Raw genomic sequence first — 15885 nt, 5'->3', positions numbered from 1 at the left:
TTAAGGTAAGTTTCGTATCCTATCATGACTAAAGTGGTGGATTTTACCAGAAAACGTGTTGTGCTTTTGCTAAGAGATGTTGGTTAAGCAAATTGTAGTTATGTGAGAAAAAAACCCAAGTGTTTGAATGATATTTAAGTAGGGAAATAACTGCAGGCACAGAGCCAAAGAGAGGGCCAATAGTGGCCATCCTACAACACCCTTCTTAGAAACTGGTTATACCCAGTAAAAGCAATTTTTCTAGCAGATTTTCTAAAAATAATTTCTTTTATTATTTAAACAACACAACCACCTGTTGGAATTTGTATGGGCTACAACAAAAACTGTCCAATAATTAAATTTGACAGTAGTGTATGAATCTGAAACACCTTCCTTGTAGCAGACTTCTATAAGGGACGGTTTCAAGATGTAAAGTTTAAGTGAGTAATGGAAAAAAAAATGTCTGACTTGGCTACTTAATGTCTGTCACCATTGTTGTTGCGTCTGATGTTAGAATGATTACCAGCTACATCAATAGCTACATCAAACTCAAAGGTCAAAAAGAGAAAGAAAATAACAGAAATAAATAGATTTTAAATCTGCATGCATTTATTATTATTATTATTATTATTAAAAACAGAATAAAAATAAGCCTATACAAAATAACAGCAGATTAACCTGGTTAACCGGAAAAGATTTAACAGTTTTTTTCCAACAACTCCACAGATTCAGCTAAAAGGAGCTAAACTGTTCCAAAACATTTGGAGCCCACAGACTGAAAGCTCCCCTGTCTCCCCTGGTCTTCAGTCTTATGAGGGACAGCTAATAGATTTTGAGCTTGTGAGCGAAGACAGTAAACAGCATTGTGTTTACAAGAAGATGAGTCATGTAGTCTGGAGGTTGTCCCATGCAAGGGTGAGAATATTAAAATTAATTCTAAAATAAACTGGGAGTCAATAAAGAGAATAAAATGTCAGCTTGCTTGCTAGAGTCTGTTAGAGTCTGACCGTAGCATTTTGTGTTGCTTGGAGACATGGCTGAGATTTATCTGCTATAATCTAGGTGCAGTGACACAAAAGCCTTAACATTTCAGAAGAGTAGACTATAATTCACAATTTTTGAAATATTCCTTAAATTAAAAGAAACAGAAAAGTGAAAACTCACTGGTTCGGGATAAACAGTCAATTAGGGTGTATAGCCTATGCAGCTGGTGAGGCTTAAAAGACACATACAGTTGAATGTCATTAGCATAGAAATGCTAAAAAACGGCAGGCACAAAGATTAAATGATACCTACTTAAGAAAGCATGTAAAATCAGAATAACGGTGGACCCAGGATTGAACCTTGTGGAGGTTAAACAAGCAATCTAAGAGGAGAAGGTGTACGCGCGAACAAAATGTCCTTCTAGAGCAGGGGTGGGGAACTCCAGGCCTAAAGGGCCGATGTCCTGCAGGTTTTAGATGTGTCCTTGATCCACCACAGCTGATTTAAATAGCTAAATTACCTCCTCAACATGTGTTGAAGTTCTCCAGAGCCCTGTCATTTAATTCAGATGTGTTGACCCAGGGTGATATCTAAAACCTGCAGGACACCAACCCTTGAGGCCTGGAGTTCCCCATCCCTGATCTAGAAGAAAAGGAGGATGATGAATCTACTGATTATTCAGAGATAGAAGCCAAAATCTTGAATAGTAATCAATAGTATCAAAGACACCACTAAATTCAAGCGGTATGAGTACAGAACAATTTCCTACATTAGGCGCCATTAGAAGATCATTGTAGACCTTTAAAAGAGCAGTTTCAGTTACATACTGGCATTGAAGTGTATGATGGTTAATATACAGCTAATATAAGAGGGTAGGCCACTCATCGATCACCATGTATGAATTTTTAATGTAATCAATCTTTTCAGACTTTACCATAACTACAGTCCAGCTCTTCAGCCAAATACCCACGTACCACCATGGCTATCATCGGCGCTGGCTTTGATGACCATTCCTTTAGCAGTGATGAGAGTTACAACCACCTCTTCATAGATACAGAGAACACTGAAGTCAAAGGCTTGTACTTCCAGCGTGGTCAGCTGCTCCGTGGACGTGATGCCTCTTGGTTTGTGGATCTTCCTTGCGGGCCCTCATCAATGTGGGAGGTATCCGGTATGCTTTTCCCTGGAGTACTTTGGAAGATTTCCCCCAGAGTCGCCTGAGTCACCTCCACTCCTGCACCACCCTGAGAGAGATAGCAGAGTTTTGTGATGACTACGACCCCTTGTGTCATGAATTCTCTTTGATCGAGACCCTTTAGCCTTTCAGATGATCTTCAACTTCCTGGGCCGTGGGAAGCTCCGCGTGCTGCAGGATGTCTGCAATGTAGCTCTGCATACTGAGCTGCTGTACTGGGGCATTGATGTAGGACAGATGGCACCCTGCTGCCACCACCGCATGATGTGCTCAGTGGATGAGGTGGTGCAGCACCAGCGCAAGGAGGAAGAGTGGAGGGAGAGGAGAAGAGTGATGAGAGCAAATGCAGAGCAGGGAAGCTTCTTCCACAAGCTGGGAGAAGCAGTGGAGAACCCCCACTCTGGTTTTGCAGGCAAAGTGTTTGCCTTCATGTCTGTCATGATGGTTGTGGTCACTGTAGTCAGCCTGTGCATCAGCACCATGCCAGACCAGCAGCAGCAAGAATCTATGGTATGTACCAACCAAAGCAATGGTGTGCACGACCATGTTTTTTTTTAACTCCAAATATGAAATGAGAGTTTGCACTGTGGCACAGTTTATGATAAATAAGGGTCATTTTGAACTGTGAATCATGCAAAGCTACTCTTTAAAGTCCCATTTAAAGCTCACAGTACGTATTGGTATTATCTGCATTTTACCAGCCCTGGTACACTAGATATTAAGTTTGAACTGCAATATTCTAGTGTATTGCTTGTATTGCAATACTATAGCTTAATGCTTCAGTCGGAGTGGAAGCATATTTTTTTGTTAGTATTGGCCACTTTGGCCAGTGGGGTCATTTTAAGGGAAAATGTCTTAATGTGCAGCTGTGACTCAGGACGTAGTTTGAATTGTCTACAAATTGGGATGTTGGTAGTGGTGTGCAGATCGATATTGAAATATCGATTCTTCTGATACTAGTAATTTATGTTCTAGAATTGATTCTCATATTAAAATATCAATATTTTAGTACTTTCTGGTAAATTTGTAGTTTATCATTAACAGGAACACAGTGTAGTGCCATATCACCCTATTAGAGCACTTCGCTCTCGCTCTGCAGGCTTACTTGTTGTTCCTAGAGTATTTAAAAGTAGAATGGGAGGCAGAGCCTTCAATTTTCAGGCCCCTCTTCTGTGGAACCAACTTCCAGTTTGGATTCGGGAGACTTTTAAGATTAGGCTTAAAACTTTCCTTTTTGCTAAAGCATATAGTTAGGGCTGGATTAGGGGACCCTGAATCCTCCCTTAGTTATGCTGCAATAGACGTAGGCTGCCGGGGATTCCCATGATGCATTGAGTTTTTCCTTTCTAGTCACCTTTCTCACTCACTATGTGTTAACAGACCTCTCTGCATCGAATCATATCTGTTATTAATCTCTGGCTCTCTTCCACAGCATGTCTTTCTGCCGGAGGTTTCTTCCTGTTAAAAGGGAGTTTTTCCTTCCCACTGTCACCAAAGTGCTTGCTCATAGGGGGTCATATGATTGTTGGGTTTTTCTCTGTATCTATGAAGCGCCTCGAGGCGACTTTTGTTGTGATTTGGCGCTATATAAATAAAATTGAATTGAATTGAATTGGAAAGAAACTATATCATTCAGGTCGTCTAAATTGGATGGAACTACTTCCGCTTACGCCTTTCATGGTCATATGCGTAATATGCCTGTATAAATGTGTCGCGGCCCCTGGCGTGCACACTCACAACAATGGCTGAGTGTAAACGGAGTCATGTGTGGACGTATTTTACCTCCACATAAAGCCAAGACGCAGTTTGCCATACATGTGGCAAGACAGTGAGGTGTTGTTAAACACCTCAGGGTAAATCCTATCACAGAATATGATGAGCTTATGTTGAGGCGAACTGAAGAGGAGGAGAGGGACAGGTGCAGCTGGGGCAAGACAGACATCTCTCGCAGAGTCCTTTAGTGCTGCAGGCAGGCAATGTGTTCAAATAGCGCACAACTTCAGTTTTTTTTATTTCTATATGATAATTCTGCATTATTAAGCAATAAAAACAAGTAGTCTGATGTCCTGTAATCATTATGAAGCTATATTATTACAATTACATAATACAATTATATATTGTATTATGAAATACTGTACAATGAAACATTAAGTTTTTGTACACAGCATCAGTATCATCGATACCATGAATTTTACTTGGTATCTGATCAGAAAGCAAATCAGTGGTATCGCACATCACTAGATGTTGGTGGTTTACTCTGTCTTCTCCAGCCAGAATGTCAAAGTATCCAAGAGCAAAATACTGAACCTACCGCCCCCGGTGCATCCATCAGACTGCGATGGTGCTTAGGTATAAAAAAAATCTCTTACATGAATAGATGTATGATTGTGTGAATGAGGCTTTGAGTAAAAAGTGCTTTGATTGATCAGTCAGAGTAGAAAAGTGCTATTTAACCACCAGTCAATTTAATGTGACTTTAAAATTTGGAACAACCTTTAGAGAGTTGATAAATAAATTCAGTTAGACCTCTTTGATCAGTCAGTACTTACTGTACTTTCGTTATGTTTCTAAGTTGAACCATGTGTGGAACTTCAAATTTGACCCAATGAATTAGATTCTGTAGTTTCTGACAGTATTTATAAGTTTTTAGTTTTATCCTTGTTTAGTTGCTCATGTATTTATTTGTTGCTACTAGGTAGATATAAAAAGAATTTATATAGCTGCAATCTGCCACGTGTATGGCACCACAAAATTGCTCGGCTCACAGTTGGAACCACTGGCATCAGCAATTTTGTGGCAATTTTTTACAGATGGAAATTACCTTGACCAACACTATGTAACAATTAGCTCTCAAACCGGTCAAAATGTGGTCTGGTTTTCAAAGGGAAAACAGGCTACATATTAGCACAACCATCATCATAACCTTGGTGGAAGAAAGGTACTAAACTAGTGTTTTGCACCAATGCTGGTTATCAGCCTACAAGATAATTATTAAATTGTGTACATTTAGATCAATTAAATTTACCAATGGATTTCTGTCTTTTGTTACTCTTGCAGGGTGAATGCTCTCAGAAGTGCCGAAACATGTTCTTGGTAGAGTCGATTTGCGTGGCTTGGTTCACTTTGGAGTTTCTGGTGCGATTTTTCCATGCACAGAGCAAGCTGGAGTTCATTCAGGGACCACTCAACATCACTGATATAGCCGCCATCTTGCCCTACTATGTTTCCCTGTTTCTTGAGTTTAAGGACGAAACAGTGCACGATATTGTTGCTGGTGCAGGGAAGAGCACTCTAGATAAACTGGGTCTAATCCTGCGTGTGATGAGGGCCTTGCGTATCATGTATGTCATGAAGCTGGCCCGTCACTCTATGGGTCTGCAGACTCTGGGGCTGACCATGCAGCGAAGCGTGACTGACTTTGGCCTGCTGCTGCTCTTCATCTGTGTCGCCGTGGCCCTCTTTTCTCCACTTGTCCACCTTGCTGAAAGTGAGCTGGCTCCAAATGCTGCTAGAACCCCCCAGCTAATGTTCAGCAGCATCCCAGCATCATACTGGTGGTCCATCATCTCCGTGACCACCGTGGGGTATGGAGACATGGTGCCACGCAGCATTCCCGGCCAAGTGGGGGCGCTAATCATCATCTTAGCAGGGATCCTCATCCTGTCCTTCCCTTCCACATCTATCTTCCACACTTTTAACCGCACTTACAATGAACTTAAAGAAGAGCACAAGAGGCTGTGGAAGGAAGAGAGGGGTGCTGAGCTTGCCACTGGGGCTGAAGAAAGCATGAAAGAAAGAGAAACATGGCCTGATAATTGGCCTGAAACTGATTTTCTGCCTGATCTAGATGATCATTATTACCTCTCCATGAAAGACATTCAAATGCTGGATAAGAACACAAGCCATCAACCACTTATTGCTCCTGCTACATTTTGATTATATGAAAATACATTCCTGATGGGACTTGGTGTACACTCAGAAAAGCTGTAGGAGGTAGAAAATATGGATATGGACATTATTTTTGTGATGATTGTGATAGCAAACTGGAAACTGCACCTAGAACAGAAACAGCTGCATTATACTGATAACAAAACTTCCGTTCTCAGGAAGCATCTGCACAGACAGATGCTAACACAAAGCTAGCCAAGAACCGAAACTAATGTTAAGGCAGTGATGAGCAGTAAGGGTTGTTGCAATGCAGCCTTTATTTTTTTCTCTTCAAGTTCCTACAGTAGTGTTCATATGTAAATGGTACAAAAAAAATCATGTGTCCTAAGTAGGACAGGGATTTGTGTTGGTGTGTGGGACTGTAGCTTAAGGTTTATATTAACAGTGTGTAATACATTACTTTTTGAGTAATCATCCCAACATTGTTCACCTACCTTTGTCGCGTCTGCTTAAATGTAAATGTAGTGTATAACTGATTTATTATTTGAGTACTGTGAACATTTACTGTAATATACATTACCTAAACTTATATAGACTTTGGGTATGCATATTTATATGTGCTGTGAAACATGTCACGGTCCGGGGAAGTGTTATGTTAAACCTTGAATTTCTGTGAAACTTCCTATCTGTTCAGTCTGTGTTTGGGTGCGCCTTTTCGCTTCGGCCTTTCAGCCTTCTGACAAAACGATCCACAAATTCATTAGTTTCTTGGTCAAAAAGGGGATAGACCTACATTTGATAGTGGGAATTAGAGGCAGACAACTCCTTTAACAATAGTTACTGACAAAATGCTGATGCAACACTGTTTGTTGAAAATCAGTGTGTTTTAATGCTTTAATGCTATTAACCAGAAACCACTTTTTGTCCAACAAAGGGCAGACATGTTCATTAAACAAGCCCTGAAGAAAACTACAGCATGTCACTGTGGAAAGGATTTTCTCTGCTGCAGACTGCAGTACAATAATTACATAGTAATTGTTTCAGTGATTATACCCTGAAGGGAGACATAAATCTAAGATATGCCCACATTAGTTTATAGTCTTAATACAAGGTGGACTCTTGAAGCTGTTATCACTAAAGTCTGTGCCACGCAGGTGCATCACGCCTGGAAATGATCTGACAGCGACTGATCCGGTCTGGTGATTTGAGTGCAACAGGAAGGCAGAGTTGGGCTTCTGGGATATGCACAAAACCCTGGATTACTACAGAGGCCTGTAAAAGAATGGAAAAAAGTTAATTCTGGATGCAGAATGTTTGCCTCTGATGAGAGACAGGGATGCCAGGAGTTCACCAACAAAGAGTGGCATGAGGTTTAAGATGGAGAGAACAGGAGTGAGCCAGGGAGAAGGAGGGGAAACAGAGGCGGAGGAGGGAATGAAGGCCAGTTGGATTTAAAAGTTTGGCCAACCTTGAACAAATAAAACTAACTTTGCTTTTTTTTTTTCTTTCAGAATAGTTTGGCCTGCAGAGTATCATTGCATTGAAACAGACAATGAATGGCTACCAAGGACTCTTGATCATTGGGAATGGTTCTGGGGCAGCTGTCTAGTCATAGTACTTCCAGGTCAACATTCGCACCGACTAAAATGTCAGTAATAAATGTCATTAAAAAAAAAATCATGATCAAAAAGCTTGAAGATCAAACTGCATGTCTGCAAGGTGGAAAAGCATGGCAACCTAACCTGACTGCAGAGGAGCTGCAGGAAGTAGTTGCTGACACTTGAGTAGTTGTCCACTCCAATGAGCAGCAGTTTTGCACAAACAGAAACCACATCTCATTACCAAAAGAGATCAAAAGGACCTTTTTTAATCACAAAGGCCTAAAGTCTGTGGAGCAACATTTGGATGACTCAGATTGCTTTAAAATAAGCCATAATCAGTAACGGTATGTTGGGTTTAAAATGGGGGTAAAAAAAACAAAAAACAATTAATAACACCTCACCAGCTGTTAAACATGGAAGTTGACCTATTGTCTTCTCAGGTTTCTCAGGTTGTGTATCAATGAGTAGCTTGGAAGCTGTCCAGACAGATATTATATAGTGAGGCAAAAATACACTAAAGCTTCTCGGCTGAGCCACTGGAACGTGAATGAAAACCCAAACTTTTTCCTTCATAAAGGTGACATTTGACGATCTCCCCTGTATCCTTAATGATGAGATCTGACACCTCAGTATATATCAGTAGAGATCACCTCCACTAATGTCTGATGCAAATACATGCTTCAAGAGGCAAAGAGTTAAAGATATAGGAACCTGTAAGACAGATTAATGCCATTATTTTATGCAAGTTATAATTTTAAAATATTTAATAACCCCAGGTTACCCGAATTTTTGTAGGCATGTACATGTGTTTCTTTGTACACTTGTCGCCTCAACATGAATCTGTTTACATAGCATTATATTGAGGGCAAAAAGAAAATCGTAAATGACGTAATCTTTGGGGGCTTAGAAGATTTATGTTTAGGTTGGGGTGACGTTTTGGTTAGGTCCTTTGGAGGGACAGAAACATGTAAGCACGTGTGTTTATATGACTACTTGTGATGTGGTACCCTCTGTTCTCTGGTTCATGGGAATCGCAAGCCTGTCATTACTTTTTTTCCTGATATAAAATAACCAGAGGAATGTCTGCACCACACTCACACACTTTGTGTCTGACATCCCACTAAAACCATTTCCACACTGCCCCTAAAAGCCTCTTGCACTAAAAACAGCTTGTCTGCTCAACTGACCCTCAACCCTCGGCTGCTTGGAAGCTGCTGACTGCTCTCAGTCACTGTAACTGTGTATTTAAAGGTAAAGCAGGGCTTGCACTACAAAAAACAAAGTTCCAGTAACAGCAACAGCAGCTGTGCTCCAAATCAGAGTGTGCTATTTAAAATAATCACAAAATAGATCTTAAGCTACAGCTCTGGGGCCTGAATTCAAGTCAAACGTAAAAAAACAGAACCTGAACCACTACTTATTCTAATTTTATAATAAAAATGGATCAAATGAGTAGTTTAAATGTAAATAGGAAAAGGAAATGATCACACAGCTCTTTAGTTTGAATTAAGTTTGCAGAACTTGATAGCATCTTTCAGTTCATTCATTTTGTGTTCTGGGAAGTATATTTTGCTGTTTTTCCATCCAAAATTCTTTGATTCTTTCACCTGTTTTCAGTGAAAGCCTCTAATAAGCAAACATACAGACATAGTTAGATTCTACTATGGATCTAGTGGAGCATTTAGAAGTTAAAGAGTCAAATAAGACGGGGTGAAGATCAAAACTAGAGCTAAAAGTGGATTAACACTGGACCTACTCTGCATTTGCATGTGAAAACTGCTTTTTTCTCAGCTCCTGACAAGGTGTCAGGAGCAGTAACCACAGCAGCATTACAGCACAAAAAAATGAAATGTAGTACTGCTACGAATAGTCTGGAAAGGGACATTATAAAGTCTTATGAAGTGAATGGAAAAGAATTCTTAGCATGCAATTTTAAATTATGCTTGATTTCTTTTCACACAAATTTCTCTCAAGAATAGAAAACAGAGTGACACAAAAACAAGATGTGACTAAGTGACAAAGACAGATTAGGTGATGAAAACTTCTATACAAGTCACAATAATTTCTACTGTGAGCTCCAGGATGTTTTCTTTGTATACAAGGCTGACCAGTGTGCTGCTGCTCTTTGTGGATTTAGCGAACCAAATTCAATCGATGTTACAAGAGCTATCGTGGCGATTCTCCAAGCCCTACAGATGACAAAGTGTATATAAAGGTGGAATTTAATGACTCTGTGACACTGACATGAACACCGCTGCTGCTCAGCACTAGTCCAATATATTACATCACTGTTAACGTTACCACAGTAATACAAACTAAACACTTTAGCGGTACACTTCCTGGTAATTTGATGTAACCTTTGAATAACACAAAATTGTAAGACATCTGTTTGTTCTGCAGGTTGTTTCACTAAATTAAAAAACACAACTTCAGAACAATATCATATGTAGGCCCATTGTGTGATTAAAAATCCTGAAATAAATGAGGAAATTTAATATAGCCTGTTAAATTCCTATGGAATTTTTCCCAACAGTGTTTCTATCCTATTCAATTCAATTCAATGTTATTTTTACAGTGCCACATCACAACAACAGTCGCCTCAAAGTGCTTTATATCAGCTAGACCCTACAATAATACAGTACATACAGAGAAAAACCCAACAATCATATGACCCCCTACGAGCAAACACTTTGGCGACAGTGGGAAGGAAAAACTCCCTTTTAACAGGATGAAACCTCTGGCAGAACCAGGCTCAGGGAGGGGCGGGGCCATCTGCCAGGACCAGCTGGGGAGAGAGAAGGAAGACTGGATAAAATACTTATGCATCATGGGAATCTGTTGCTCCAACGGAACTTATTGTTTCGGACGAAAACACGAACACAGCGTACAGTCGAGTCTTAATAGCTTACTTAAAACTGGACTCGTCAGGCACTCTTTTTGGCTGCAGTGGTTATTATTTACATGCTTCCAGCTCCCGTTTCTGCTTGATGACAGCTCGTACTTTTCCTTTTTCTCCCTCCCTCGCTCACAGACACATAACGGGTATGGCAGTCCATTCTCCCTGCAGCACGGACTACACTGCCCATCAGGCTACATTTTTTAGCGCTATGCCTGTAGCATTCTGCCTATTAGCTTAGCACAACAACAACAACAACAACAACAACAAAAAGGCGCTCTCTCACCCAGGAAACACACAGTAGCGCGCGTCATCCTGTAACCATGGTAACCGTAACGCTGCTGCCTGGAACAACAGAACATAGCTGTCAAACAAAACCCAAACAGTCCTGACCTGCAACAATGTGAAACAGGAAAATACCGCCGTGTAATCCATTTATTTCAACAAAGTAACTGTATTCTAAATACCACCTTTTTAAATGGTAACTGTAACGGAAAACAGTTTTTGTATTTTAAATACGTAACGTCAGTACATGTATTCCGTTACTCCCCAACACTGACCACTGTTAATCCATTTGTTTATACTGATGCATCTGCAGTGGATTAGATTTCTTTATAGTATATGAAAGGGAATCCTTGTATTGTCAATTGCAGAAAACCTCAACATCTCGGCATTGCATGCATATATAAATGATAAAGCTTTGCAGCCTTTGCAGTTAGCAACTAAAGAGCAGATATTTCCTCAGTTGTGGAGGACAAAGTCAAGCTGAAAGTGAAACAAACAGATAAGTAGCTCTGCATCTAAATAGGTCAGCTGATAACTAATGTAGTTACCATAACTTTGTGAGGTGGGGATTGCTCTGCTGCCTCTAACTGGTCAAACATGAATAAATCCAGCTTTCACTTTTAAATCATTTTAGTTTCACTTACCTGATCCAAATATATTAAAGCCTAAACCACTAAAATTACATTTATTGTACTTCTGACCCCAAAAAATTTAACATAAATTTACATATTTGATTTATAGTTTTTTGCTACATCTGGCATGTTTTGTGTAGTTTATTGCTTACAGCTTTTGATCTTAAGCAAACAAAAACATATAAGTGTGTTATGGCCAGAGAAAGGACACTGATGATGTAGAAGTCTCATAAACTAATGATACAGTTGGAGTTAGATGTGAACAAAACAGTCATAAAAAGGAAACATGACACAGTTTTAATTAACAGTTTTGAAAAAAAAAAATCAGTGTCAACAGAATCAGCATACAGATATATTTAATTCTTAAAAGATTTACAATATCTTACATATGGTACATATTGAAAAGCGGGATAAACGATCTTTGGCACACTCAGTTTCCTGGTGATACAGACAGAAAACATACACAGTTGTAAAAAATGCATCTTTATATAGTCTTTTGATCTCTGCATAAGCGCTGTAGAAGGAAGACTTTCCCTTTTAGCTTTGATTTGTCATCTGTATTACAGTTTATGTCTCTGTGTACAACGTGCTTGCTTATCTGGAAAACAAAGTTAAGGCATAGCTTGGTAGAAAGAAAAAGAACACACACATACATTCACACACCCACAGACACGTATTCCTTTAATTTCCTGCTGGTGAGGATGGAATCTGTAGCATCATTAGTGTTAAGGCGCTGCTGACAGTTTGGCTCAAAGTTGAACACACAAAGGCACTTTCAGGCAAAAGGCACGTTAGAGTACATAAAAACATCTGTAATAAGTAGTAGGTGGTAAAGCGCACACTGAATATCTTTGGTATAGGATGTATTGCCCAGTTTGTTTCTCGTGGAGAGACCTTGAAGAGAAGCCCGTCAGACTCGCCACGCTCAGCGTATCTCGAGAAGCTTCCAGTTATCTTTTTTGGTTCTGTAGCTACCAGCTGATTATGTCGAGCCACATCTTAAATGTGGCGAAGACCAAAAGCATCCAAAAGTTGATCTTTGCTGGGCTACAATGACAGATGACGCTGCGACTCACACTCGGCTTGGCTCAAAGTCCTACAAGAGCTGAGCTCCAGGACACTATTCAGAGTTTAGTCCTCAGTCCCATCCCAGGAAGTGGCATTTTTCTCACTTCTTGTCGCTAATGGAGCAGTCCACAGCTATGATGTTTTGTATTTCTGTAATTTTCACTTCCTCCTCTGGGATCTCCACCTCTACTGGGATCTTTAGTTCCTCTACAATCTTCTCCGCCGAGGAGCTCCGGCTGGACAGCTTGCCCATCTCGTCTTCCAGCTCAGAGATGCGTTCGGCAATGCAGTGTGCAGTGAGGCGGGCCTCGGGATCGTGGTCCCAGCATTCCTTAATGGTGGCGCACATCACTGCCATGCCCTGTAGAGGGAGGCAGAGAGCATGTGTTATCAGATAGAAACTTTTTAAAAGAGAGAGAGTGCTAGGAGAATTCTACAAAAGCAAAGATGAGTGCAGAAATAAAACTATTCTATATATGTAGTTTTTATATCCCAGTGACCACTGAAATAAAAGTCAGATAATTCCAAGATAGTCACGGAATGCTGAGACTTGGTTAGTTTAGTTAAAACTTCTTACATATGAAATCAAACCGGTTATAGTGGTTCTAAGAGAAGTTATAAATGTACAAGCACTGAAGTTAAAAAGCAAATTAAAAGCAACACTTTCATTATTTGGAAGCAGTGAACTCAGTCGGTTTTAGATGTTACAAATGCATAAGGCAGCTTTCACCTCATTAAACCAAAGTTTAGCTAATTGCCATTTTACAGTGAGCAGAGTAAAGTTGGAGGCACCTCTACTGAGACTAAACTGTTATTAAAACCAAACCTGTCTCCGTATTTAGAAGGTGGCTGACTGTAGCACAGTCAGCAAAGAGGCTGCCTGGAACCGCTGTGACTAAAATGGTTGTAGTATTTATTGTACTTCAACTTTAATGCATCACATTTGTTAGAGAGCAATGCTCTTTTTTTCCTTCTCTCACCCCAACCGGTCACAGCAGATGGCCCCGCCCCTCCCTGCGCCTGATTCTGCCGGAGGTTTCTTCCTGTTAAAAGGGAGTTTTTCCTTCCAACTGTTGCCAAAGTGTTTGCTCACAGGGGTCATATGATTGTTGGATTTTTCCCTGTATGTATTATTGTAGGGTCTACCTTACAATATAAAGATCCTGTGGCAACTGTTATTGTGATTTGGCGCTGAATTGAATCTTCCACTTATGTGACTGGCATTTATGTCAGCATTAACATGTCTCTCTGTCTCTGCTGTCTTCACACAAACAAGCAAAGCAATTTATGATTAGGATTTACCAAAAAGATTGATTGAATATAGGGAAAGTGTTAAATGCAAAACTGTTTAAAGAGCAAAGAGACGAGCCACAGCCTATGCTGAAAAATGTTTTCAAGTGTCAAAGGCCGGCTTTTACTCTTTTACTGCAAAAATTAGTTATTTAAACTTGTTCTCACTCCATTGTGCTTATTAGCTATGAGTCCATCACACAGGTAAACTAACTAAACTAAACCAAAGAAAAATAATAATAAGCATAGAAAAATAAATAAACTACAACAAGTACAATGTACAAAAGGGGATACATTATCATATAAATTAGTTAAACATACTATTACATTCAAAATGTACACTTGTGTTATATAAAATTATGTGTGCAAAAAATCGTGACAATAGATACATATTTACTAATGTAAAATATGAAACTTATTTGAGTGTTCACACTCAATTGATTGATTGTGTTATTTTAATTTTCATCCTAACTTTTGTTCTACATTGTAGAAAGCTGCATCTACAATTTTGATTAGTACTGCAGTCTAATGCACTCACCTGGTGCCTGAGCCAGCTGTCGGGGATCTCAGGCCTCCCTCTGTCTCTCAGCACATTATCCTTCATGCTCTCCACACAGGGGTGCTCTCGCACTTTAGAGCCGTACGCCGGCTCGTAATCCTTTACTTCTGCAAAACACAAGCACAACTCACAGATCAGACATGGACTGCAGACCCTAAACTGAGCTGCAAGTAAACCACATCCTTCTTTACAGCCACTTGTATGTACCAGTATTTGTCATTTTCAAAATCTTGAAAGGTGCGTATGATGATATGTGAAAATTTTAAGATAAAGAAGAAAAGGAAAGAGAGGGAGAGGGAGACTGAGTGTGACAGGTGGCTGAGTTAACCTTACTAGAAAGTGCAAAAGCATCCTGGTATGAGGTCATTACACCCCAAAACCACTGAGCTTGAATTTCCACCCGAGCTTTGAGCCTTGTACGCTGGCACCAATAATGCTGACAGTGGGAAAGAATTGCTTTTATGAAGCCTTGGCGGGAGGAAAAATGCCCACTTTGGCACTCAAATGACGATCGTGTCTAAAAACAAACAAATCAGCTTCCGCTAACAAGCCATTATTTGCAACCTCAGAGCAAAGAACACCAAAATAACAATCGGTTATTTTTTTTACTCTTTTATGCTCAAAAAATAGCTGGGGTGCAGGGGGTGGAAGGGCATCATGTTGAAACCATGAAAAATGAAAAACAAGGCTCTGGGATTGGGTCCAAACCTCATGAAACCGAACTCACAACAGCTGCAGTCTGCCTCCAACCCCGGAAAGGAAGGCTCCCAGGATCTCACAGTTGCTGTGTAATGAGATACTAATCACTGCAAACTCATTTCTGTTTGCCCATCTGACACCGGAAATGATGCACAAATAATTAGCAAATAATCTATCCCTGGACGTCAGTGTTCTTATGCTTAATAACAAAGTGTTCTTCCCAACCTGTCAAACACTGGGTATTATTCTCTAATAAACTGTCATTTGTGCTACATTTTGCTGCAGTTTGCTTTTCTCTGTTCTGCTGCCTCCAAACCAATGGTCTTTGGAAGTCCATTTGATTCTAAAGGGAACTAAATCCTGACCTGGTGAGTCACACAGGTCACACTCAGTCCAGTGTCTGGGTGGATCTCTGGGTGTTTTAGTCAGTTGAGGCTGACCACATTTTAGACCAGGTCTAAATATCCTTGACTCTATTTGGGCTAAGTACTCGGTTTCCCTTTACATTCGGTCTCTCGTTTTCCAAAATATTAGTCATGTTTGGTTAAGTTTCACTAGTTTGGATTGCAATTCTTAAACGCCTGCTGCTCAATGTTCGTTCGTGAACTTTCAACAGCCTCACAACCATTTAACTGGCACCTCTGAACCTTCAAATCATCTCACATTGTCTGCAACAGCACTTTAAGAACTTGGAAATTTTTCTAAACTTAAAGTGTATTTACCACCTTTGACCAAAGATGCAGTCATTGGTATGTCACTACCTATAGTAAAATCCTAAATTTCCAAACTCAATATCCTTTATGAGATAC

The 15885-nt window shown here is 40.1% G+C and overlaps 1 protein-coding gene and 1 pseudogene across 2 annotated transcripts in view; one reads left to right on the top strand and one right to left on the bottom strand.

The window, feature by feature from the left end:
• Window positions 1-1871: 1871 nt before the first annotated feature.
• On the top strand, window positions 1872-6237 carry LOC113032355 (potassium voltage-gated channel subfamily G member 4-like; annotated as a pseudogene).
• Window positions 6238-11799: 5562 nt separating this feature from the next.
• Window positions 11800-15885, bottom strand: part of tgfbr2b (transforming growth factor beta receptor 2b) — a 42355-nt gene continuing 38269 nt past the window's right edge. For both annotated transcript variants that reach the window (XM_026183942.1, XM_026183943.1), the window contains 2 exons: window positions 14357-14484; window positions 11800-12889 (listed from right to left, as the gene is read on the bottom strand). In XM_026183942.1, coding sequence (XP_026039727.1) covers window positions 12629-12889; window positions 14357-14484 — 389 coding nt within the window. In that variant the 3' untranslated portion in view covers window positions 11800-12628. The remainder of the gene's footprint in view (window positions 12890-14356; window positions 14485-15885) is intronic.

Source organism: Astatotilapia calliptera, chromosome 11 (genome assembly GCF_900246225.1).
Source record: "Astatotilapia calliptera chromosome 11, fAstCal1.2, whole genome shotgun sequence".
Lineage (NCBI taxonomy): Eukaryota > Metazoa > Chordata > Actinopteri > Cichliformes > Cichlidae > Astatotilapia > Astatotilapia calliptera.
Note: the sequence above shows the minus strand (reverse complement) of the source record. Positions and strands in the feature narration are given on the sequence as shown.